This window comes from Ochlerotatus camptorhynchus, unplaced genomic scaffold (genome assembly GCF_037179485.1).
Source record: "Ochlerotatus camptorhynchus isolate MF236.1 unplaced genomic scaffold, CSIRO-AGI_Acam_v1.1 ptg000207l, whole genome shotgun sequence".
Lineage (NCBI taxonomy): Eukaryota > Metazoa > Arthropoda > Insecta > Diptera > Culicidae > Ochlerotatus > Ochlerotatus camptorhynchus.
In genome coordinates this window covers 340,245-366,443 of record NW_027040697.1, presented here as the reverse complement: position 1 = coordinate 366,443, position 26,199 = coordinate 340,245, and the positions used below count along the sequence as shown (strand labels likewise).

General features: G+C 41.1%; 1 protein-coding gene across 2 annotated transcripts in view; it reads right to left on the bottom strand.

Annotated features, from left to right (window-relative positions):
* LOC135703042 (galactokinase-like) overlaps positions 1 to 26,199 on the bottom strand; it is a 267,293-nt gene that overhangs the window by 4,445 nt on the left and 236,649 nt on the right. For both annotated transcript variants that reach the window (XM_065224150.1, XM_065224149.1), the window contains exons 4-7: positions 23,043 to 23,213; positions 17,680 to 17,805; positions 15,878 to 16,059; positions 15,282 to 15,391 (exon numbers count right to left, since the gene is read on the bottom strand). In XM_065224150.1, coding sequence (XP_065080222.1) covers positions 15,282 to 15,391; positions 15,878 to 16,059; positions 17,680 to 17,805; positions 23,043 to 23,213 — 589 coding nt within the window. The remainder of the gene's footprint in view (positions 1 to 15,281; positions 15,392 to 15,877; positions 16,060 to 17,679; positions 17,806 to 23,042; positions 23,214 to 26,199) is intronic.

Sequence of the window (26,199 nt, the reverse complement as noted above, 5' to 3'; positions counted from 1 at the left end):
TTCATAAGTTCTATAATCGATTTATCATTTATCATATAATATCACATTAGAACTAAAAAAAATATCACCTTCGACTAAAATAAATCCGTAGATTTGAATAAGTCTACGGAATTGCATAGAAAAAAATCTGGTACCCCTGGATGTTATCACACGATGACACTTGGCGACTCCTTTACCAAATCCTTTGCTACCCTTGCCACGAACGGGTGAATCGCAACTAATGCTATTGGCGTTGACGCTACCGCCAAAAAATCGTCTCTTTTAGCAAAGATTGACAGTTTCTTATGGAAATTTTCAGTGGAGTGAAAGGATAGTACGAAGTCCGCCATGTTTCACGCACAGTCTGACGTTTGCTTACGGATTTTACCATTGGAGTAAAGAGCTACAGAGTCGCCGTCAACGTCAGTACACAGTAACCAATGAGAGGTGAGAAAATATGGTACCGGCAGAGCTGGTTGTCTATATAACAGGTAGCTAACTGGGCGTTCGCATTAGTCGTGGCAAGGGTGGCAAGGATTTGGTAAAGGAGTCGCCCGAGGTGTGCCGAGAAAATGTGATCCTTGATGCCGTACCTGAACACGCCAAGCGCAGACAGTCACGGCCATGGATGTCGTCTACGCATCATTATCACCAACAACCAAGTTCGTTCAAGAAAAGAGTTAGAGTAGAATTTTTAATGAACTACAAAAATAGTTTTCACCATTAAGTCAAGGCTATTTTTTCTCATTGATGGCGCTGTTCCATTGATAGTAAGTTCGAAATTTGAAAAAAGTGGATGGAACGCTTCGGATGCATATTATGGTCAAAATAAGTCAAGAGAAATCATTCATTATCGTTCAGTTTTTTCCTAGAAATTTTTGATAAATACATGGAATGTTGAGATATTGAGATCGTGAGAGTGTAATTTCTCTTTCAAATTTGAATGTTTTTGCTCTCTGGGGATTGGTAGTAAAGCGGTTAAAAAATGTATGGGAAAAAACCTTTTTTATTTAATTCTAGGTTATTTAACAAAAATTTTCTGGAAAAAACTGAACGACAAAGTCTATACACGATTTCTTTGGGTTTGTCGTCAACTTTTTTTGGAAATCTATGTGAAATTCACATGGATTTCATGCATTACATATGTGATATATTTTTTGAGTGTTTGGTTACAAGATTACAACTCTGGAGAGCATTTTGTGTGGTCGTTGGGAACGTGTGGTTCTGAATATGGCGATGAGTGTGCAAAATATTACGCAATTCCATCCTCCCTATTCGCACGCGCCCGAGGATCGGAGGCGAATGCCACTTCGACTTGTTTCGTCTACTTACTACTCTCTGACGACTGTGCTGAGGAAGCAGCATATGCATGTAGGTAATTGGTGGATTTGTTAGTTAATTCAACGCTTTTGGACAATGCTGGACATTTAACAGTTTTCAATAGTTTCTTGTTGAGAATCAACATTCGGAAGCAATGTTATTGATGCGTAGCCATATTTCTGATCGATTGGTGATAAAATTATTGAAATTGGACCAGGGGCAGCTGAGTTATTAACGTTCAAAATCTTTCATAATTTGCTACATGTTCCATTTTCGGTTTTCACAAAGTGTACCCCCATATAGAAATCAAAAACGTAGTCCTACGTCAAAATACGGTTCTAATATTTTGCGATAAGGAACAAAACTACAATTTTTTACGAAATTCTGAGAACTGCTATATCGCTTTGCTATGGAATTGCTGTATAGAGGCTTTCAGCCAGAGGCTAGTTCACCTCTTTAAAAAAGGAGAGAACTTCAAATACGTGGCCCAATAGTGTTGGTTATAACATTGTAACAAATTAACATAATAACATTGAGCATGAGCATGAGCATGATTGACCGCCCACGGTTGCTACTCTGTTATTGCCAAATCAACTGAAATTACACAGAGAACAAATAGACAATGCTTGGGACTAGCAATCATCCTCAATGTGGAAAAACTGGTGAAACTAGACAATAGCAGCGCTGGCCGTGCCCAAACGCAGGTCAACAAAGGAATGGATAGGAATGTGTTGTCGTAACACTCGCTTTGATGGAAGCCAATACATCTTCTGCACTTCCACGAGGAATCACTGGGATGTTGGGTAAAAGCGCTGGGTTTGCAGCAGGGTTCGTTTTGGTAAACGATAAGCTGAATTGATGTCGTAACGATCATAAGTATAACGCGAAAGAGCTTGGGATTGAACCCACGGTCTTCTGCTCAGTAAGCAAACACTTTTGCCGCTAGGCACACGAGCTCCTTTTTAACCATAGAATTGCTGTTATTACCATGTAGTCATATTAACAAATTAAACCATTGACGAATCTTGAATGTGCATAGGCCTGATATGTTTTGCTCAGTAAGGAAAAAACGGTCGCTATAAGGCCACCGAGTCCCTCATATCGCACCACCTGGGGCCACGTTTTTTCTGCTCAGTAAGCAAGCCACTGCAACGGACAATCTTTCAAATCCGAAAACTTAAAGCTACGAAAAAGTACTTAAGCCTTCATTAAGTTCCACTTTCACGCGACATTCAATGTTTTAATTTGCTCGTTACGCATTATTCTGGCTATCATAATAAGCTATGACCGACGTGACGATTGTTTACGCCCTGGTTAAATAAGCTATTCAAATGAAATTACGTGCTCGCTTTTGTTATGTTCTAACTAAAACCACAAAAATAAATCACGCGCGATCGAGGTTTTCGCGGCAGGAAACAAACGGATTGTTTTTAACTGGAGCAAGCTCACCAAATACAACCACCATTGTAACACAACCTTCAACAAATTTTGGAAAGTCAATTTGATACGCAACTTGCCGCTGGGTTCATTAAAAAATATCACCAACAACCACTTTTACCTTACACTGAAGTAGATAAGCGCTGAGCAATTCACGCTGAAACTTATCCAAAAGCATTCCTTTTAAAAAAAAAATTAATTTTAAATTTAAATTTGATTTAAATTATCTTTACAATTCTACAGGCATTGTGACTACTTCTCCGAGTATTTTAATTATTAACAAAGCATAAAAAGTAACACGGACTAAAATGTGTTCTTTGACTACACCGACCGCCGAAAATGATATCAGTAGAGAAATTTAAAGACGCATTATGGCAGTGAATCGTGTCTACTTCGGACTTTGGGGGACGCTCCGTTCGAAAAAAAAATTTGCTGCCGCACGAAGTTGACTGTCTATAAGACGCTGATTAGACAGGTGGTCCTCTTCGGCCGCGAGAGCTGGACTTTGTTCGTGGAGGACCATTGGTGTTTTCGAACGAAAGGTGTTGCATACCATCTACGGTGGACTGCAGATGGATTACGGAGCGTGGAGGAGGCGAATGATCCACGAATTGCACCAGCTGCTGGGAGAACCATCCATCGTCCACTCGTCCACATTGCAAAAATTGGCGACTACGGTGGCCTGGCACGTCGTATGAATGTCGCACGACGACCAAGTGAAAATGGTTCTAGAAAGCGACCCAACGGGAACAAGAAGAAGAAGCGCGAGTTAACGCCGGTGCCAACCGCACTTGGCAAATTCCATCGTCGGTGCTTTCGTCAGCATCTAGAACGGATGCACAGAACAGCAGCGAGCTTCATCAGCATTCCGCAATCGGGCGATCGATTGGACTCCGGACTTGCATAGTGGACACTTTTCGCGAGTGCTAGGTTCTCTGTAGGAATTATTGATTGAATAAAGTAGTCTTTAGGTAGCAGCAGTAGTGAGTAGATATTTTTTAAAAGGAACCTCCGACGTTCAAAACTGTAACTCGCGCAGCGGGCAAGGTGGATCGACCAAGTAGAAGGCGACCTGCAGACCCTTCGCAGACTAGAGTGGAGACGACTTCTTCGGACAGCAGAGGACAATAAGGCCTTAGCCTGATTGGTAAGGTAAGTTTGACTACAGAAATATCCTGCTCCCCTAGATTGAAGTTGTCAGAACTGGGGTTCGGAGACAGATCTTATACCAGTGTGCTGTACCCAAGTTGTCTAGAACATCTCTCACCGTAAAACATATTAAATTATATTTACATTTGCCTAAACAGCCGGGATGAATCACCAATTCAGATAAAGTAGAGAAGGTAGGTCAGTTACGAACGAATAGTATTGCAAAAGTGCATACGGTATGTTTTGCTGACTTTCCTCTTTTACCTACTGGCGGTCGTTCGTTCCACGGCGAGTAAAGAATCATATTTCAAAACAACGTTGCGTACCGAAGGTAGTTTATTATTATCGTTTAATATTATCAAATATTGTCACCGCCGTCCCAGGCGTTTCTATCCATCATAGAGAATCGATTTTTGTAAAATTGCAAACATCATCATTAATTAGCTATAAAGAGTATCTGAACAATGAATTAAACAGAGTCTTTCGACAACCATCGAGGGTGACTTTCAATGTGCTCCGAAAGGACACCACATTCCGAAACCTCAAAGATTCCCAGTGCTCTGGCCCGGACTCGTTCCGGCACCCAGATACCACTTACTCAATGACAACCAAGTCCGTTTAAAACTATGCAAACCGGACATAGTTTATGGCGACCGTTTGGCCAGTTGTGTGAAAATTTTTCCCAACTGTGAACCTGAGTAGCCCGCGAGTCAGACCGCGTACAAAGTCAAAAAAGTGCCGCGTAAAAGTATATGTGAATTTCGATCATCGTGCGACGAATGGAAGCAAGCGCAAATAAACTGGAAGTGCTACGAACAGTAATCGGTGTGATTGAAGAAAAGCAAATTTAACAGTTTGTCGAACACAGTGCAAAGAAGAAACATGGATTTTTACGCTACCAAAGTGACAGTGGTGTGTGCCAATACAGGGGCCATAGTCACCTACTACACACTAGAGTATGTGCAAAACTAATGATAGAAGAAAATCGGCTGAGAGAAATTCACCACGAATAAAGAACTAGAGAAACCAACTTTTTTTTGCGTGTGTGACATAACAACAATGTGTAAACTGTAAGCCCTGCGAAGAAAAGTGCACGAGTGAAATCTTAAAGAACATTTCAAATTTCCTGCAAGCACGTGAGTGAAAAACTAAAACTTTCAAAATGGGCAATGAAGAGTCCAAGTCTAGCGTTCACCACGATGGTGACATGCAAATAAAAATAATAAATAAGCAAACCGAACATTCTACTGCGCTAGAGTACCACGAGTTGCTACTATGGTACATACTAGCCATAGTTCTAATAAATCTGGCTATAACGCTAATAACAGAAGCGCGTCGTTACTTCAACAAACAGGCGCTGAAGAAAGCGAAATCACTAGTGGCACTAACGGACATAACAGTGCAAAAGTAAAATTGAAACGGACATAGTTTATGGCGAGCATTAGTAAAAGCTCATGAAGAAAAATGGCAACAAGGAACGAATTTAGTTACCTAGTGAAGGCCATCAGAAGAGGCCGAAAAAATAATGAAGTTTTAGTAGTGAAGGCAAATTCAAAGCCTGTCGAACAGTTTCTATGTATACTACAGAAAGAAGACTACCTAAAGATTTTAAAAGTGCAGTGCAAACGCTATTCAATAAAACTGGTAGGAGAAACACACATAGTACTTTACGACAGGATAGTACTAAAAGCAAAGGACGCTTTACTATTCGGAGCAGCAGAACTGCCAACGATCAGAGGAGTCGTAATCCTCTCAACAAGCATGGGTTCGATGACCCACATTGAAGCGAGCGAGCGCAACCTAGGAGGACGTGTCATCGCTGTGGTGTTCTAATCAACTCCAACGAGAAAACCAGGCATACAGCATCAAGCACCAGCGTCAAACAAGGTACTGTAATCACGAACGGATTTTCAGCATATAAAAGGGATTTTTTTTATAATATATTTGTAATGTCATTAGAAAGCTTAAGATTAATCGAAGACACAGTACAGAAAGAATTTAAAAATCTGAGCAGAAGCAAATACAGACCCAGGTCGAGGAAAAATACGTTAGAAAAATTAGACAATTTAAAAACTTTAGAAATCAAATACACCCTAACTTTAGAAGCATTGAAGGAAGAGCTTCCGACCGAAGACTGGTACAAGGAGCATCGAACTTTCGAAACATTAAAAGCAGTGATTAACTCCTGCTTAGAAATATTAAATAATTCAGTAAGACATATTAAATTTAAAACGTTAGTTAGAACCACTATTTTATGCAAAAGACTAACAAAACATAATATAATGCCGACTGTAGATATCAAATTGGGGACGGCACTAATACAAGTGTTCGATGGTTCCCCAGATAATGTGAACGCATTCCTTGATGCGGTTGAATTATTTAAAACTACAGTAGATGGAGAATTCGCAGGAGCTACACCAGCCCAAAGAGCGTTAGCAGACGACACTACCCTAAAATTTATAAAAACCAGACTGACGGGTACTGCTCGTCAGGCAATAGTAGGGGCAGAAAATTTGGACCAAATATTGGCCAAAATAAAAGAACAATGCTGTTCAAAAATAAATTTGGACAACATACAAGCAAAGTTAAAGTCCTTAAAACAGAAAGGACCTTTGGACGAATTTTGTGAGCAAGTAGAGAAATTTACTCTACGACTCGCAACAACATATATAGACGAAAAAATTCCAATTGACAAAGCTAACCAAATGGCCACTAAATGTGGTGTGGAAACTTTGATCAATGGCATTACCGACAGCGATTCAAAGTTAATACTAAAGGCTGGTACGTTTACCAGAATAAATGACGCGACACAAAAACTCCAAGAGAATCACTCAGGAGACAAATTAAAACCCGCAAGCGCCATGCAAGCACAAATCTTCATGGCTAGAGGCAACCACCCGCAGCGCGGACGCGGACGTGGAAGATTTAATGGGGGGCGTGCACAATTTAACGCGCCCAACAGAACATTTAATGGTTGGCAAAATAACCACCCATCACGTTTTCAGAACTACAATAACCAACAGCAATTTAGATTCCCTAGCCAGCGAGGCCAAGGAAATCGAGGAGGAGGGTATAGACCTTCAAGGTACTTTTACCCTCAACAACAACAGCCAGCCATGTATTTTGCTCAGATGCAACAACAAAACACGCAACAGCTACAGCAGCCTCACCAACACTGTGTACAACCAATACAACAGCTACAAAACGCACCTTTGCAACAGCAAATGGTGAACCAGACAACACAACAACATAGTAACCCTAATTTTTTAGGCACGCAGTATGGACCGCATGTACAATAAATGCGTCCATTTCAAACTATGTTATCTTAAATACTGATTTATCAGACACCCAGTGTACTTTTATTATAGACACCGGATCTGATATATCTATTATTAAAAACCAAAAAATTAAATACACACAAATGTATTACCCTGATGATAAATGTATTATATCAGTTTATTATTATCGTTTAATATTATCAAATATTGTCACCGCCGTCCCAGGCGTTTCTATCCATCATAGAGAATCGATTTTGTAAAATTACAAACATCATCATTAATTAGCTATAAAGAGTATCTGAACAATGAATTAAACGAAGTCTTTCGACAACCATCGAGGCGTGACTTTCAATGTGCTCCGAAAGGACACCACATTCCGAAACCTCAAAGATTCCCAGTGCTCTGGCCCGGACTCGTTCCGGCACCCAGATACCACTTACTCAATGACAACCAAGTCCGTTAAAATTATGCAAACCGGACATAGTTTACCAGTAACGGACCATGAAATAGTGATCTACCAGCGTTACTGGTTATGTAACAAATTAAAATAATAACATTGTAACAAAAGCTCAAGATTTGAGATTAGTCGTCGTCCAGTGTCGTAGCGTGGTTCTTCTTCAAGGTGTTGTGATTAATTTATGTTTTGTTCATTGTCCATGTTAATTGCGATGGTCTGCTATCATGTGCCATGGGTAAAACGTGTCATTGTAGCGTGATGTCCGTCAAATTTGATTTCAGATTCCTTCCTTCACGAAAGCCAGTAGAGCCTCCTCTCTCCACAGGGGATGTGGAAGGTTGTCCCCCTGTAATGGTGTGGGAGAGAACCTGCACATCCATCCATTCGCCAGTTTCTCCTTATTTTTTTTTTTGCAGGAGCTTCTATTCTCGTGCCATTCAGCACTCCAAACTACACCTCTGACCCATGTCTTGCTATCAGCTGCAGGAATTTCTCTTGTTGTGAGGGCAGACTCTCTGCCTAAAGCTGCCAGTTTGTCCGCTTGCTCGTTTCCTCTGATTCCACAGTGACTTCCTAGTCACACACAGTAAACCCAATTTGTTTACTGTTCTAATTGTTTGTACGCACGGGTGCCGGATGTTGGGTGCTTTGGATGTCAGGTAATCTTCGATGGATGCTCAATAGAGTGATGCAAAATTTAAAATTTTCGCTCCACAATACTTAAACGATTCCAAATCGGATTCTGACTAACCTCTCAAAATTTGAACCCATTTGGTGAGAAACTGAGATGGCACAAACCATTTGAAGTTTGTATGGGAATTACTATGGTAAAACCAAGATTTTTGTTCATGTCTATCTAATAATTCACCATATCGGTCTGCTTCAAAAGATTTCATTTGTACTTGTAGGAAATTTTCCCAGCTACAACTTTGCTGAAGACCAGTTTTTGATTAAATGCAAGGATTGAAAGTTATCAATGGTTCAATGCGCTGATGTCTTATGGTCATGCTCAATCAACTGCTCAACATTGGTATTTCTGGGGCGTTGAATAGAACACAAAAATCATGGCTACTATGTCACACTGCAAAATACAGTGTTGCCTACATAGCAGCTGGTTGATCATGTCATAAGTTTATCAATCTCTCAAATAAATAATAACTTTTTCCTGTCTCGTTTTATATAGAAACGATCTTCTGCAAAGTTGTAGCTGATTTTTTTTTCTATAAGACTGGCTATCGAACTGTTTCGCAACTAAATACGGAAAAAGACTAGAAGGCAATGAACAAAAAGTTGAAATTTCCCATAGTAATTTACATGTAAACTTCAAATGGCTTGTGCGAAGTCTGTTTCTAACCAAATGAGTTGTAACTTAGGGAGGTTAATCAGGACCCGATTTGAAGCCATTTAAGCACTGTGGAGCGAAAAAGTCAAATTTTGCATCAGTCTAATGCTCAACTGGGGTCCCAAAACTCCAAAACCTACTTTTCCTCCAGCTTTGGATCCGTCCGTAAAAATGAGTTGTAGATCGCAAAATGTGTTTGCTACACACTATTTTTATTTTGCTGGAAACCAGCAAAGTTTTGCTGGATTTTTCCGAGCTGTAAAATCAGCAATTCTTCCAGCAAAATATTGTTGCTGAACGACCAGCAAAATGACCCGACGTAAAAGTGACAGCTGTTTACTGAAACATCAGCAATATTTAATGGATATCCAGCAAACCCGAGAGGCAATGATTTTGCTGAAAGATCAGTAATTTGTTGTAATACGATTGAATTGGAATTGCATTTAAAAATGAAATAAAACACAATATAATGTGGTATTATATTACGCACTTTTAAATTTCGCATAAAAATTACACATAGACTAACTAACTAAATAACTTTTGTTCATAATTTTTAAAAAGGTTAATATTTCCCTTTGATCCGCTTTGATCCATCGTACACTGGACGATTCTCATTGACTGTCTAATCCGACAATTGTTGCAGCTACAATAAAGCAGAGAATAGAAATATTACGAGCAAGATTTTAAATTAAATGTAGAGTTCACAATAAATTTGCAATTATTCTCATTGTTTTTACCTGTAATTAATGATAGCTGGCACTGTTGAAATTGCCAAACAGAATACGCGGGAAAGTGAAGGGTGATAGTTTGAGAGCTCACACACGTTACTGAGCATCCAGCAAAATATTACAAATTACTGAACATACAGCAGAACATGGTTTTGCTGGAAGCTGTTCAGCAATTTGTTTTGCTGGAACTTCATTTCAAAATTGAGTGTGTACTAACTCGTTGAAGAGATGAACAGCTGTTGCTGTACTAGGGTCACTTCTCCTTATATGTTCCAGTGACCAGTCAATATGCGGTGGCGAGGAATCCCACTCAAATGCGGTGGACCCTGTACACCGGAGGGAGTTCCTGGTGGGCTAGGTCACTGAGGAGTTTGTTGGCCCCCTTGAGGAGGAACATGCCCTCATCATCTCCGTCTGTTTTTTCCAGGAAATTTAGAGACTTGGTGCAAACGGTTAATACGAAGATATATTTAAAAGGCAGCACTCCTACCTCGACACAGGTTGAAGCCGTTGGTGTACATGGAAGCAGACCAGAGATGGTACGGATGCTGCGGCTTTATGTTGGGCTAAACAATTCTATTACTCGATCAGCTGCACGGCAAGTACATTCCGCTCCATACTTGCTATTAACGATCGTTTTGGCCACACTGAGAGCGAGTATTTCCGGAAATGTACCGCAGCAGCGCCAGTCTCGTCTCGCATACCTTCTTGATGTCATAATTGATGATGATGTCACAGTGTTTTGTGAAACTTAGATGACGATCCAGATAAACTCTAAGTATGCAGATGACACTGTGAAATGGATTTGCGAACCCATTGATTTAAGCAGGTTTCTTCCCGGCACGGTGCCCTCCATTGCAAATGTGCGAGAATTGGCTCTTGCTAGGTGTCAGCTGAAAGCCTGCCAATTTTGACCACTTTGCAACCTCCGTCGGACCCAACCCGATGATTTACCTATCACGGGCAGCACAATGTCGTCCGCAAAAACAAAGCTGTAGATGTCTTTGATTAAGTGCCCGGAGACCATATTAGAAAGAGTGTCACAGCCGGAACGGAATCCTGCGGAACTCCGGTTTCTTCAGCAAATGTGTCCGATTTTCCATTTCCCACATAGACCTGAAAAGTTCTGCTCTGCAGGAAATTTCGGATGAAAGAAAGGATATTTCCGGTAACTTTCCACTTGATTAATTGATCGAGGATTTTTGGATTCCAGGTCCTGTTGTAAGCCTAGGAGTGGTCCAACGTAGCCAAATCCACGTGTAGATATTCGCTCAAAGTGTTGTCAGTTACCTGACCGATGGTGGCACAATTAATACTTGTGCCAAAACCTTGATGAAAGGCGTGCTGACGGATGTCCAGGTAATCGGTAAACCGGTGATTTATCATTCTCTGCATCACCTTGCATGTACAGTTTGTAAGGGAGATTGGACGGTATCCTTTTAGGATGGTACGGGTAGCGTTCTTTTTTTTTTTGAATGGGCACCACCAAGCTGTGCCTCCACTGTTCAGGAAAAGTTTTCTTCCTCCAAATCTCGTTGAAACTGTTTAGTAGTGCTCGCTTCCCGCTCGACGGAATGTGTTTTTTTTTGTTTTAAGGATAACCAACATCATCGGGACCGGGCGATTTGCCATTAACGGTTGCTAACGCGAAACACATTTTAGTCATGGAGAATGGTATGTTAATGAAATTTAGATCAGGAAGAATTATATTGCGTACGGAGTTTATCGAGATGTTGTTATGCTTGGACAGTTGGTCACCATAGCTATCAAGAGATCTAAGCTCAGAAAAGTTTGAGCCCAGCTTATTGGCAACCTCGATGGAGTCCCTAGTGACCCCACAAGAGTTGCATTTTGCTAGTTCCGTGTTCCTACGTTTTCCTCTGAGTGCGTTCACTCTGTTCCATAGCTCGGTTGTTGACTTGTTGCTATCTATTTCGTTAAGGAACTCCTCCCAGAATTTTGATTTGCCTTCTCTAATCGTGAAACGGTACTGGTTCCGTAATCACGGGCGGCTTCTTCAGCGTCCGGATAGTCTATGGGTAATCTTTTTAATCTCCTGAGTTCCTTTCTCTTGGCTTTTACCATAGCGCGAGTCTCAGGAGACCACCAATGCAAGGCTCTTCGTCCGGAGTATTGCGTCCTTAGTTGTGGATAGTACTTACCTTACCAATCAGGCTAAAGCCTTGTTGTCCTCTGCTGTCCGAAGAAGTCGTCTCCACTCTACTTGATCCATGGCCACACTTCACCAGCCTCGTAGTCTACGAAGGGTCCGCAGGTCGCCTGCTACTTGGTCGATCCACCTTGCCCGCTGCGCGCCTCTTCTTCTTGTTCCTGTTGGGTCGCTTTCTAGAACCATTTTCACTGGGTCTTCGGGCGGCATTCTTACAACGTGCCCAGCCCACCGCAGTCGCCCAATTTTTGCAATGTGCACGATGGATGGTTCTCCCAGCAGCTGGTGCAATTCGTGGTTCATTCGCTTCCTCCAAGCTCCGTCATCCATCTGTACTCCACCGTAGATGGTACGCAACACCTTCCGTTCGAAAACACCAAGGGCACGTTGGTCCTCGACGAGCGTAGTCCAGGTCTCGTGGCCGTAGAGGACCACCGGTCTAATCAGCGTCTTGTAGACAGTCAACTTCGTGCGGCGGCGAATTTTATTCGACCGGAGCGTCCTCCGGAGACCAAAGTAGGCACGATTCCCTGCCATAATGCGTCTTTGAATTTCTCTGCTGGTATCATTTTCGGCGGTCACCAGTGAGCCCAAATACACAAACTCATCGACCACCTCGATTTCGTCTCCGTCAATCTGAACTCGGGGTGGGAGGCTAACATTGTCTTCCCTAGAACCTCTTCCTTTCATGTATTTTGTCTTTGATGCGTTGATGGCAAGTCCAAACCGACTAGCTTCAGCCTTAAGTCTGATGTACGTTCCCGCCATCGTCTCAAAGTTTCGTGCCATGATGTCAATGTCATCGGCGAAACCAAGAAGCTGGATGGACTTCCTGAAGATCGTGCCACTCGTGTCTATCCCAGCTCTTCTGATCACACCTTCTAACGCGATGTTGAATAGCAGACACGAAAGTCCATCACCTTGCCGTAGCCCCCTTCGAGATTCAAAGGAACTCCCCGATACTCGATCCATCGTCGCCTTGACCAATCGAGTCAGTTTATCCGAAAATCCGTACTCGTGCATAATCTGCCATAGCTGAACTCGATCGATTGTGTCGTATGGGTGTCAAATTTTGGGTGGGTGTCGTATTACAGGTAGTCATTATCGTTGACTGGAAGGTAAATGCTTACGATGGAAATTGGAAACGGGGTCTGCATGCGGACCGCTACAGCTATGACATCCGTTACAAGGCTTATCTGGGAAAATGGGCCGTTGATTGGTAGACATTTCCTCCATCCTTGACGAATCAGTTGTATTTACTCCGCAATGTTTTATTCATGCGTTTCTGGTTCACTCTGTGTACCTCCTGTAAGGCCAGGATCAGAGGTGAATTATTGAGCCTCGAGATCACCCAGGTTGTTGTGAAAACCGTTTCGGGGTTGTTGCCTGGCTTTTATTAGTAAAGGGACTGTTGGGTGTAGTGCGTTTCGGAAACGCAAACGAGGTATGGGTGATGGAATTCTACCAACAGAGGGTACCGGTATAGCATCCAGCGTAGTCAGAGGGTCTTTAGCTGAAAGAGATGTATTGGAAGCAGCTTCAAGGTTGTGGAGTGTGTCCACATTAGTTGGAACTTTCGATTGGGGTTCGTTCGGAAGAAGGCATCATTGGTGGGTTCCAGGTTCCGGTAAGGGGATTCCAGCACGTTGCTTATGCAGTGTTGTTGCACCGGATAGGTTGTTGATTGGTAGAGTAGTGGCGGTAGACCATGAAGATGGCCCTGCGGTTGTTGTGGCAATTCCGGATAGTTCGGTCTGAAGTGTATCGTATTCCAGAGCGACGCAGATGGCGTAAGCAAGAATTTTGATTCTGGTGTCGTTGGTGTGGACTTGTTTCTCATGGTGTTCAGGGGAACGGGGGCGGCAGGTTATCAGGTAATCAGGTTATCGATGTTAAGATGGGGGAAGGTGAGGTGATCACGTGATCCAAGTAAATTGTTGTCCTTAAAGGTCTTGTTAGGTGTAGAGCTCCACCAGTAGCAGGTTTTGTGGAGCGACCCACAGCTGGCAGAGGTGACCAGGCCCGTTCGGAGACTATTATATTGAATTCCTTGATGTTCTGTGTGGGTTATTATGGTATTTTCGCTCCCTTCCATAAAGGAATAGGAGCAAGCTCCCTGTCCGTTCCTCTTGCCGGTTTTGGTGCTTTCTTGACTTCCGCACCGAAGGGGCATCGACTACGCCGCGATCCAACCGGGTTGATGGGATAAGTCGATCCGAATGGTTTGATTTTGTCTACAGAGTATGCCAACGAGTGCTGAGGGTTGTCTGTCTGTTCCGATTATTCGTTAAAGTCCGTACTGGCAGGGCCGCGACTACCCGAGGCCTTATCTGAATTAGTGGTGGTGGCATCGGTGATTGTGGAATTAGTAGGCTTGTTCCTCTTCGTATCTGTGGTGATTGGTGATGGATCCATTGCGATGGAACGGGTTTTATGGTTAACTTTCGGTCGATAAGAACGAACTGGGTTTTGCATTGCTGTGGAACGGTCTACAGTTCCGACAGCGGATCCTGAACGTCTTCCAAATCTTCATCGGACGAGACTGCCAAGTCTGAGGTGATGACTTGGCTTAGTGCTAAGGAGCTTTTTGCATTCGGAGATTGTCATTAGGGCTAAGGAGATGTTTGTATCCGGAAGGTCATTGGAGATTAACTACCTTTAACCCGTTTTGGCATTTGTTCGTTGCTGTCCTGTTTGGCTACTGTTTTCTTCTTCGTTTCTTCGGTTGTTCTTTGGCTGTTCTTGTGTTGGCTGTTCTTGCTGTCTTAAGGTACGTTTGAGTTGAATGGGGGGTGGTAGCGGTCACTGTCCTCTAAGAACTGGTCGAGGCTCGGAGGGAGCTAATTTCTTTATCTGTCTGATTTGATGGTGAAAAGTAATACTCAATTGTAGATACAAAGTGTTCGGTGTTGATTGCATGTACTCACGCATCTGGTCAAATTTTTTGAACCATAGTTCAGTACAATTTCATTTCCGAAATCATCTAGTAGTTCCAATATGTGGAGGTAATTTGAAGTCAAAATCTTGAAAAATGACAAAACCCGCGCAGTTTTAAGAAGAGCCCGTTTTTGATAATGTAGTTTCAATAACACAAATTAAATTTTGATAAATCTATCAAATTTAACATTAAAATCCCTGCGTTGTGGGTCAGGAACATTAATTCCTTGTTTGGTTGTGTAACAATCTCTATTCTAACATATAATTTAAAACGATCTAAAAAAAAATCCAGAGTTGTAGCCCAGAGGGAACCAAGCACTTTTGAGTAAAATCCAATAAGGTGTTTTCTAAGATTTTTTTTTTGTAATGCTGCCATAGTTTGGTTGAAATCGGCGACACTTTGTATACACTTGTCCTGGAATGATCCACATGTAACACTTTCAAAATCACAGCACAGTTTTTTCCCCATCCATCTTCCACTTACCCGGTCGTAGTCATTTGCTCTCAAGGCCTCGGCTGCCGCGACGGTGCGCTTGATCTCGCTGATGACGTGACGGGCCCGTTTCAGCAGCACTTCATCGGCACCTTTCAGTGCTGATGCAAGATGTTCCCGGGAAACAACGGAGGTTTCCACAATTTCAAACCCATTCCCCGACGTCGGAAAACGTCGCAACGTACGTCAAGTGTGGAGGTGTGTACGTTTTCACCCGGAACAGCAGCAGCAGGATCCCAGGAAGTAACGGCATGAGGTGCGAATTTATTTGGCATCGCAGCGTTAATGAGCAGCATGGGGTGGATTTTTGCATTTAAAAAAATAGAAACGGGGGTAAAGTTCATCATTAGTACAAACTACGGAACCGTGTAGCAACGAGGCCTTCATATAAAAATAATTAACCGGATAGCGGCAGAGGTAGAATATAATTATGTGAATGAGTTTGGAGCGAAATACCATTAAATACATTCCATCATTTTACCAAAGTCTTGTGTACAGTATAGCAACATTTTGAATAGAAAATTTTTGCTCATTTTTACAAGTAAACCCGAGGTAAAGTCAATTAAGATATCACGCACAGTACAAACCTTCCAGATTCTTCTCCGTGGCTTCCCGGTAGCTCTTAAGTCCCATCATTTCCAGCGCTTGTTGGCACTGCTTACGCCTGGCAGGGTATTCACTAGAAGACAGTTCGTGTTTCACGTTCGAGTTGCAAATTAACACCGCCAGCCCAGACATTTCGAAGGGGATCAGCTCCGTGGTGAGGTTTCTGTTGAATGCGGAATATAGCAAAATGAACCTGATTAAAGATCACAATTTAAACAACTAGAATCAGTGAATTCCGCCATAAATGCTACCAGACAGAATTAGAAACGCTAGTGACAGAGTCATTCCAATTTGGTTAAAACTCTTTCATATCCTTATATTAGCATTAGCTTCCAATTCTCGGAAAACCTAACCTTCCGACTAATGCAAGAGGCTCCGATTAACGTACAACGTTGAAACATGTATGCCGGCAGACATGCACTGCTGTTACCCGGAGTTCACAAAGGTTGTCCTTTATCCGAAAGAGTAACGTGTGTCCTGTGTGTGTGTGTGGTGCGTTGTTTGTTGTTCTCGGATCGTTCCATGTCTCATCAAAAGAGCCCCAAGTCTTAACACTCCGCCTCGGTCGGAAGAGTGGTACTAATCTGCTAACATTGCCAATAGATTCCATGTGTACGTAGAACATCACCTTTGGACTGCTCCGTTCGTCGACGGAAACAAGAGCAAGCTTTTGGCTCAATTCGCGCTGACAAAGAAAGCCACATGAATAATTTGTAGCCACTGAGCCGAGTGGGTAAGTTGCTTTTTGTTGTAGTTGGCTCCTAGTCTTCGGCGTCGTCTTCGATGTAAAGCTTGGCAGATATGCAGGCAGCAGGTTAGTGCAGGAGACTAAACAAAACGGTGGGGGAGGTGAAGGTGAAGAGCAGGTGCCAGCTCCTATGTTCGGATTGATGTTAATTTCCTTGCAAGATTCTTTGAAGAAAGCCGAACAACTCTACCAGGATGAGCTGCCAGGGTGAGGACATGTGACAAATTGCTTTCGGTTTGGCTGAATGGTTGAAAATCTGTCTGCAAGTTTGCAGATGGGTGAGCCTTAATCATTCCGGTGAGGAAGGAAACAGAGCAAACTGGCGACCCATCCGAAGAAAATCTTAATCCTCTATTGAAGGCACTCAGAGAAAATTGCAGTTGTTTGATTTTCAGGGAAAGGAAATCCAATTTTGAATTACGGTATGCCAGTTGAGCCTGGTTGATTGAATGAAGAGACTCTAGTCATAACAACAGACCACAATAAAACTCTTATATTTTCGTTCTGAGTGCCTCCTTTCATAGCCGAGTCCAATATGTGTACAGCAAGTGGAAATAAATTACATCCTTTCCATACATGCAACGAGAACAAGCCATCAACCATCCGAGGTTCCATCCATCGTACCGTGTTCAAATAATACAATGCCCACATACGAATGGCAAGCGCCCGGTGGCAAGGACACAGGACACAGGATGTCAGAAATCATTTGTGTACCTTAATTAAAGAGATATGCATCAAACAATTTTGCCTCGTTTGTACAGGTCACGTATAAGATGATAACTTCTTCCGCAGAAAGCAGCTCAAATATAAACAACTTTGTGTCCCAGGTGACTGTAGAACGGTGTTACCTTGCCATGTCACGTGAAGTTTACATTGTGCATTGTGCAGCTCTTGAAGCGGTACGACGATTATACAGTAATCCTAAACGAATACACATTGTTCGAATCTACCGGTCGCTTCTGTGTTGTGTACAAGTTTTACCTCTCTAGAACATGCACAGAATGAATTTCTTATCCGTTCCCAGTATCAACTCACCGACAGTCAATCAACAATGCCCGGTTCTTTTGGCCACAGACCGAGATAAGCTGGTCCATGATACCACAGGGCATGTTTGCAAATGTATGCTCAGCTTTCTGGCAAATCAGGGCCTTATCGCTATCCCTGCAAATACAAACATTGGTCACAATTATACGGTTCGAAGATTTACTTTACAAGCTATTTCAAAACTACCCAACATTGGGTGGAATTCACCCAGTTCAAACAAAACTGAACGTATTCAAAAATCGGAAAACTAAGTTCAGACGTGCAAGTCGACAAATTAACTTCATCGATCGTATTCAGGTCGATGTTGCTCAATTGTCAACTGGTAACTACTAACATAGTTTACCCATTTTTGGGTAGGATCAGTTTTGACTGAACTGGGTTCATCCTACCCTAAGAGGAAGAGGAGGCAACTGGTTTCTTTTTGTCTGTGACGTGTTTTTCTCTCATTATGGGCGATGCAGTCGACTATCAAAATACTAGAAAATATATTCCCTGTTGTGAAACTTCTCGCGTTTCTATACTTCGCGCGACTAATCAGGCGCTGGTTCGCATTTGACAAAAAAAAATGGTACATAAAAGTCCCCCTATTGCCTCATCTTCCTCTTACATCCCACAGTGTTGCTTTTTGTCGTTTTCGTGCGCTTTTTTAATAGCTTCTCAAACATTGATTTTAGGGGTATAGTTTGTTTAAAGATATTTTTGCATATGCTTATCCGCATCTTTTGATGTAGACGGTTTGGTGATTAATCTAACTTAAAGTATGTATGTATGTATGTATGTAAGGTAGCCACCATCCCTTCAAAGATTTTGTCTTGTATGCAGCTCCACTTAATAGCAAGATCAATTTGAGCTACCGATCTGAATTCACAATATCGCTGTATGAAGGGCCAAAAACGGAGGGGCGGACCCGTAAGTAGAGACACTTACGCGAAATCCACGGAAATTTAAGAATCTCCTTCCAACGATACGATCCAACAAATCGAATAACGCAGTTCGCAATACTTATTAAGCTTCCTACAGCATTGTTTGTTAAGAAGGGCGCGTCAATCTCACTGAAACTGTTGGAGTAGAATTCACACCACCACAATCGAATCGGTAGGATAAAGAAAATGATAGTGTTTACTCCCTCCTAGACTCCGGTTGTCATACCACTCCATCGTACAGTTTCAGGTCAAATGATACCCTGATGCTCCCTCCCAACCTAGTATTTATTTATATGAAGTAAATATATGTAATGGAGAAATGAAATATATCCGAACATTACAATATGAAATAATGAAAATACTTTTATGTGGATAAAATAGCTGATATTCTGCAATGCAATTAATAAATGTTTTACATATAGTAATATACAGCTTTATGTCTCCTCAGCTCACAGCATCAGGTGGATGTAACACTGAAATCTCAAGGTTATATTAAGCAAATACACATTTTTAGCTCGAATCATTCTTGATACTTTCCTTAAAATAATGAAAAAAGTGTAATGTTTAACTAACAAAACAAAAAATAAAAAAACGAATCTCATCTAAATGATGTCATGCATGACGAGAAATAACCTGTATAATAAATATTTTGCATATAATGTTATGCATTGTTGTCGCTTCCTCTGCTTCATCAGCTTAATTTTAATTTCGATGAGTAATGCGATACTAAATAAATTTATAAATATTGAAATAAACACGAATAATTGATATTGATACGTCCAATGTTTCAGATATGTTTGGGATTTTTTCTGAATGGATGGATTATTCTTGATTAATGTGACGTATGAATATCTGAAGTAATGAATGGAAAAGAAGAAAAATCTAGGTTATGATTGTAAATATTGAACACTCTACAAAAGTATAGTGATAGGTTTAGATAATCTGTAATGCAATGGTTATATTAAAGAATAATTGAAATTATCTCTAATGATGTAATGTGTTTTTTTTTTCAGCTGTTGGTTAATATGTAAGCAACTAATTAATTAGTAAATTCTGCACTAATATAAATTTATATAATGTATAAGATATTAAATTATAATAATATGTATTCTTGAATTAATTGGACTATCAGAGAGGCTGTATGCTACAAAAGAATTTAATAAGAGTGTTATACTACTTATATTTAAACGTTGCATGAATATTACTCGATTGATGCCCATGAAAATCATATAACAATTTGATCTTTTAAATATTGATGATCTGAAAAAAAAATAATTATAATTCTGTTTGAAAACATAATAATATGAAGTATAAAATTAAATTAATTGATGTAATACTACATGCAGTAAAATATCATTCCTTGAAAATATATTACACGAAGACTTATATTCACCTCCAAGATCCCGGCGGATAAAAAATAATATAATGATATAAAATGTATAATATAAAGGAAGAAAATAATATCACAAAATAGTCAACTCTAATAATATAAAAAAATAAGTTATAAAATAATATTACAGGATGTAATAAAAAAAACATATTTGAAAAAGCATTCCTTGTATCCATTGCGTACTGACGGGAAATAATTACATATAATTAGAAATAAATTTGATGATATGTTCAGCGTCAGGCGTCCAACGATAAGCATGAATATAATCCCATTCCAGAGACGTCAGTGATGACCTGAGAAATATTGACCGCTTCTTCTAAAAACAAGTACTAAAATAAAACAATAAAAAATCAGTAACATTTGAGCAAAAAAAATAAACTAATGTAAAAAAAATAATGGTATCACTAATAAGAATAAATTACCTGAAATGTACAAGTATGTCTAAAACAAATGTAATAAATGATAAAAACTACTTTATATGAACATACATTGGTGGCCCTTAAATCAGCACAACAGGCCGACTCTCATACAAACCAAAATACGAAAATCGGCCCATTGTGCCAATCCAATAGTAACACAATACATCAAATATGACAAACAGGTGGTAAACTTTATGCGAACGTCAAATTTAAAAATACATAAAAAAAAATCCACAGTAAAAATAATTGTGAGTTTTTTTTTTATCTGATGATTAACTCTGTTGTTTTCCATTCACCTAAGCTAATTTTTATGGATGATGATGATGACATGGAACTACCACTCACTGTAGCAAGATAACTGGTCACAGACTATGGACCATCCTCACTGCTCGACCTGATCAAGTCCAACAGCCTCCAATTGCATTCCACCCGCCACTACATGAAAGGCCAAAAACGATTTGGGTGAATCCGTGGGCAACATCGCCCACGCGCATCCATGGGACAAACGATAATCTCCCTCCAACAACAGGATCACACAACCGGCCATAAAACAGGCCTTCCAACAAAGGGACGTGAGTGGAGAGAAGAGCCCGCCCTCCCCTCACGAAACTCCACAAACAGGAAGTCGGCACCTCCACTCCCCCCATCCACCTCACCTAAATCGGGTGCCCTGGTGAACCCTACCGTACCCAGCATATAATGTTTCATATAATAATGGAATGAATGTTAAGAGAAAAATAAAGGAAAGATCTCACCCGATATGTTGCAAAGGGATCCATGACATCACGATGTTTTCGAAGAGCTCCCATAGATATGCTGCCGCTACTTCTTCAACCGGTGTTAAAAACAGCACTCTCGCCTTTCCTTCCTAACACAGCAGCGGAAACCCTCAAAAACCCAGTAACTCACACTAGCTGCTCCAACTGGAGGGATCTCAGCAGAGAAAAAATGGACTGCATCCACTTTCCATCACCAATCACTCGCGACACAATGGCTTTAGTTCGCCAGCACAGTCTGTAAAATGCAGCGCAAGCACCTCACCGGCAGAATAAACTCGCGAGTGGCCGAAAACAAACGCCATGGCACCCTTCGATTGTATTACTGAAACACAACCTCAACACACAAACACGATGACGACAACGTTTAGCAAGCGCTTTTCGTCCGGGAGGTGGAACGCCAGCACACAGCAAGCGAAGGAGAGAAGAAAAAAAATGCACAGACAGCTCGAGTTGAACTGCTAACGTTGACAGACAAACGCGAACTGATTAATCTACCTTAAAGTGAGATCAAAACAATATTGTTTTACCTGATTCAGATAGAGACTTAACGTCTGCAATAAAGTTGTAGAAAATGCGAGCAACCAGGATCAGCGATTCTTGGAAAAGATCAGAAAGTATACTCCTTCAAATAATTGTTTTAAGTGTTACTTTTTTCGTAGATTTTCAATATACTTAGCATATTGTACAAAGTTGTTTGCCGTACAAAAATACATATTTTTGCTGAACATTTTAACATGCTATCTAAGAGATGAACTAGCCTATGGCTAAAAATCTCTCTAATAAAGAAAAATGAAAAAAAACATGCTATCTCTTAAAATTAAAATATGTATTCAAAAATAAGACATTTGCAGGAGTTTTTTAGTTATTGAAAAACACCTAAACGATCGCTTGCTGCCACATGTTTTTATAATTTTTCGGCAGTAAAATAAGCATAGATTCATAGATTTTGCGCCAATTTGCGCCGGAAATATTTATTTGAGAAGCAAATACCCCTAAAAATATCGATTATTTAAGAATAACTTTTTTGTTTCAAGAGATAATTAAGTTACAATGTTCAGCAAAAGCATGTGTTTAAACTTGCAAAATAGTTGTAGAAGAAACAAAAATTGTAGGATGCCTAGAAAATCAGTTATACTAAAAAACATGATTTAAAGGGGCCTTTCACGAAAAATGATACATATCTCGCAATTTATAAGAGCTAGTAAATTTTAGGTGTTCAGCAAAGTTGCTTAAAATAACATTTTCTACAACTTTATTGCAGAAGTTAAGTCTCTATCTGAATCAGATAAAAAATATTTTTAAGATCTCACATTTAGGCAAGGTTGCAAAGACTCATTTCAGCTAAAATAATGTTTTTCGCAATAATAAAACCAAAAGATGGTATGATGGCATGTTTTACTTGTAACTTACAAGAAGAGGTTACAAAGTATGCGTTTGAAACATAAAACCTGTAAATTTTGCTTTCTATGAGTCACAATCAGCGATTTGCTGATCGCTGAGTGAGTGAGTGAGTTTGTGAAAAATCGCTGATTGTGACTCTCATGAAGTGAAATAAACAGGTTTAATATGTCAAACACATTCTTTGCAACCTCTTCTTGTATCCTACCAATTCAAAATTTGATCATGGCATCTAATTATTTCATAATTTAGAAAAACATTGTTTTAGCTGAAATGAGTATTTGCAACCTTGCAATTAACATATGCAAAAACATCTTTAAACAAACTATACCCCCAAAATCAATGTTTGAGAAGCTATTAAAATAGTGCACGAAAATGGCAAAAAGCAACACTGTGCATCCTAACCAAATTTGTGTAGTTTTGGAAGCAAACGATCCCAGCTTACTTTTCTATTTTCCTAGCTGTCAATTGCTGCAGAAACGTAATGGTGGCCACCTCCAAGGCGGCGCTGCTCGATAGACCACCACCGACGGGAACATTGGAATGTACGACTGCGTTGAAACCGGGAACCGATTGACCAAACTGGAACATGACGCCCTTCACATAGTTGAGCCATCTGGAAATGAAAAAAAAAACGGGAATAAATCATAGTTGAAGATACTTATTTCAAATAACAGACTAAAGTGGTAATTTTTATACGATAGATGAGGAGATGAAAGTATAGAATTGATAGTTCCGTTAGAGTACGGCAGTGTGAAAATTGCATATAGAGAGTAGAAAGCGAGCAAGGACAACTTTAGGAAGGTACAAATTGGTTTGATCATCTATCTTTACCAAACTCCCCCGTTTGAGAGGGATGGTGAGGGGTATTCCCACCTATGGGTAAGTCGTTTATTTTGAAGGTTAGAAGACAAATATGTTGTTCCTAACAAATTTTTTTTTTCAATCAGTATCGCTGAAACACCTACCAAACGATAGCATATCAGAATGGCAAGTATGCAAAACCAGAATGTATTTTTCGAATAAATGCTCCTTTAACCTTTAAAAAACACTCAATTACTGCATAGCCACTCATATTTACTATTCTGCCTGTTTTTTTTATTAGTTAGAGGAGTATTTAGAGCAGCGGGCATGAGTCTTTTATTTTGGAACCTCCTTTGAGAAGATGTTTAAGCCCGTTCTTTTTTTCCTCTAATTAAAATCAACTTTCAAATTCAGGTCATGGAAAAAGCTCACAAATTCAAGCGGAAAATGTCAGCCTAGCAATAACTAATTTTGCACGTGCCGAAATTATCTTTTGACATAAAGTATGAGACGTAAACATCCCAAGTAACAATTAAGGTTTTAGGAGAGTTCTGTAGACCATGATTTAGACTTGTAGCATGCTTTAAAACCTCGATAAAACTTGCATTGTTACTTGGGATATGCCCATGTAATGTAAAATTATGTGCTCTAACACTAAGTACGTTGGATTATGCTGCATTTTGCGACCAAATTTTATGTAAAAATTGACGCTCGTAAATATGTAAATGTCATTCAGTCAGTCTCAAAGCACTTAAATACAGTCAACTCTTTACAACTCGATATTCTATAACTCGATATTTTCTATAACTCCATGGATTCTGCGCTCCCTGCGCTGGGAAAATGATTTCATTTTTTTACTATCCATAAAGCGATATTTCGAGAGTGCGTTGCTGGTGCCACCAAGGGGAAGTGCCAATAGTTAATCAAAAAAATTAATCGATAGAGTAAGTTGTTTTTAAGTTTCTCCTCCCATCCGCACACAATTTTCTTTATCTATTGTGCAGTGAGGTTGATTGATTGATTGTGTATGCGGGAGGCACATATAATTTTTGTTTTTAATGCGTTTATTTTTCTAGGCTCATTTTCCGTAGCTTTTCGGAGCCGATATTCATCGATTGGGTTACAAAATTACTTAAAACTAACGTTAGTAAAGCGGAGGCCGATTACTCGCGGCTATCTCGAGGTTAGGGGTAACAAATTGTAACAAACGGGTGGCAGGGTAGGGATTGAGAATACAAGGTTTTTTAGAGCAATGTGCTCTTGATCTAGAACTAAGCGACATACTGGAGAAAACGACAAACATGGGGGTACACCGATGGAGACCTAGCAACTTGAGAGAACACAAGATGACACTAACTACTAAATCCTCAGATCGATCCGTTTTGAAAACACATAAATTAAATTAAAATATTCGAGATCTCGGCTCGCCAAGATGTCTCTAACGGGCCGCAAAGGTTGCTTTTCTCGAGCCTTGAGGGATGCGGATAACTCGGATCTAGCAACACAATGGAGGGTGCATAACCACTACCACAAGCGCACAAATTGCTGCCTGCGAGCCCGATTCGGAAGAAATGCGAGTCTAACGAGTAGTGATTAGTTAGACATGAGCCTTGACATGACACGTATAAAGTCACGGCTCATGTCCAATCCTTTGAACCATGGCTTGTTCGATACCTGTGGGAGAATAAAATGTAACCATCTTCCCAGATCCCTCTCATTCCATTTTTTTTACCAGTCGGTAGATGCTGGGTAATGCGCAATACAGATCCCATTGAGATCACTAGCCTCTTCCCAGCAACTCCTATCCCTACCTCCCCGTGGTTCCGGCCGGGAACTGTGAGCAACCTTAGGGAAGATCTGGTAACCAACTTCGGTGGGAACTTTGGTCATAGGCTGACAGGGAAGGGGGGGGGGGTGTTTGCTTCGGCAAGCCTGAGCGTCTGTTCTCCAGGAGGAGCGGCTCACAACAGCGTCTGTTCCCATGTTAGGGGCGGCTGATCTAAGGTCCGAGTGCCAGTGAAGGACTCTAAGCACAACTGTGCACCCTGGTCCTCCGGAAAGTTAGGGGGTTGGTGTCAGGCCCTGCGAGCCAGCCGTAAAAAAAGCATTGCAACGGAAAATCAGCAACAGAGGAATACGAACCGAGACCAACGGCAACGACCCCAGCGACGAAATAGGACTTGCGATTGGAAGCTCGGCACGTCGAACTGTCGATCTCTCAATTTCATCGGGAGCACCCGAATACTCGCCAATCTACTGAAGGACCGCGGATTCGGCATCGTAGCGCTGCAGGAGGTGTGTTGGACAGGATCCATGGTGCGAACGTTCAGAGGTAATCATACCATCTACCAGAGTTGCGGCAACACACGCGAGCTGGGTGAGCGAAATGCAGAAGCACGTGATCGGTTGGTGGCCGATCGACGAAAGAATGTGCACAGCCCTCACTCCGGAAGCACTGATGATGACAAGGACGCATTTTACGCGCAGCTCGACCGCGAGTACGATCGCTGCCCAAGCCACGACGTCAAGATAATCATAGGAGACCTAAACGCTCAGGTAGGCCAGGAGGAGGAATTCAGACCGACGATTGGAAAGTTCAGTGCCCACCAGCTGACGAACGGGAACGGCCTAGGACTCATCGATTTCGCCGCCTCCAAGAACATGGCCATACGTAGCACATTCTTCCAACACCACCTCCCCTATCGTTACACCTGGAGATCACCACAGCAGACGGAATCGCAAATCGACCACGTTCTGATTGATGGACGGCACTTCTCCGACATTATCGACGTCTGGAC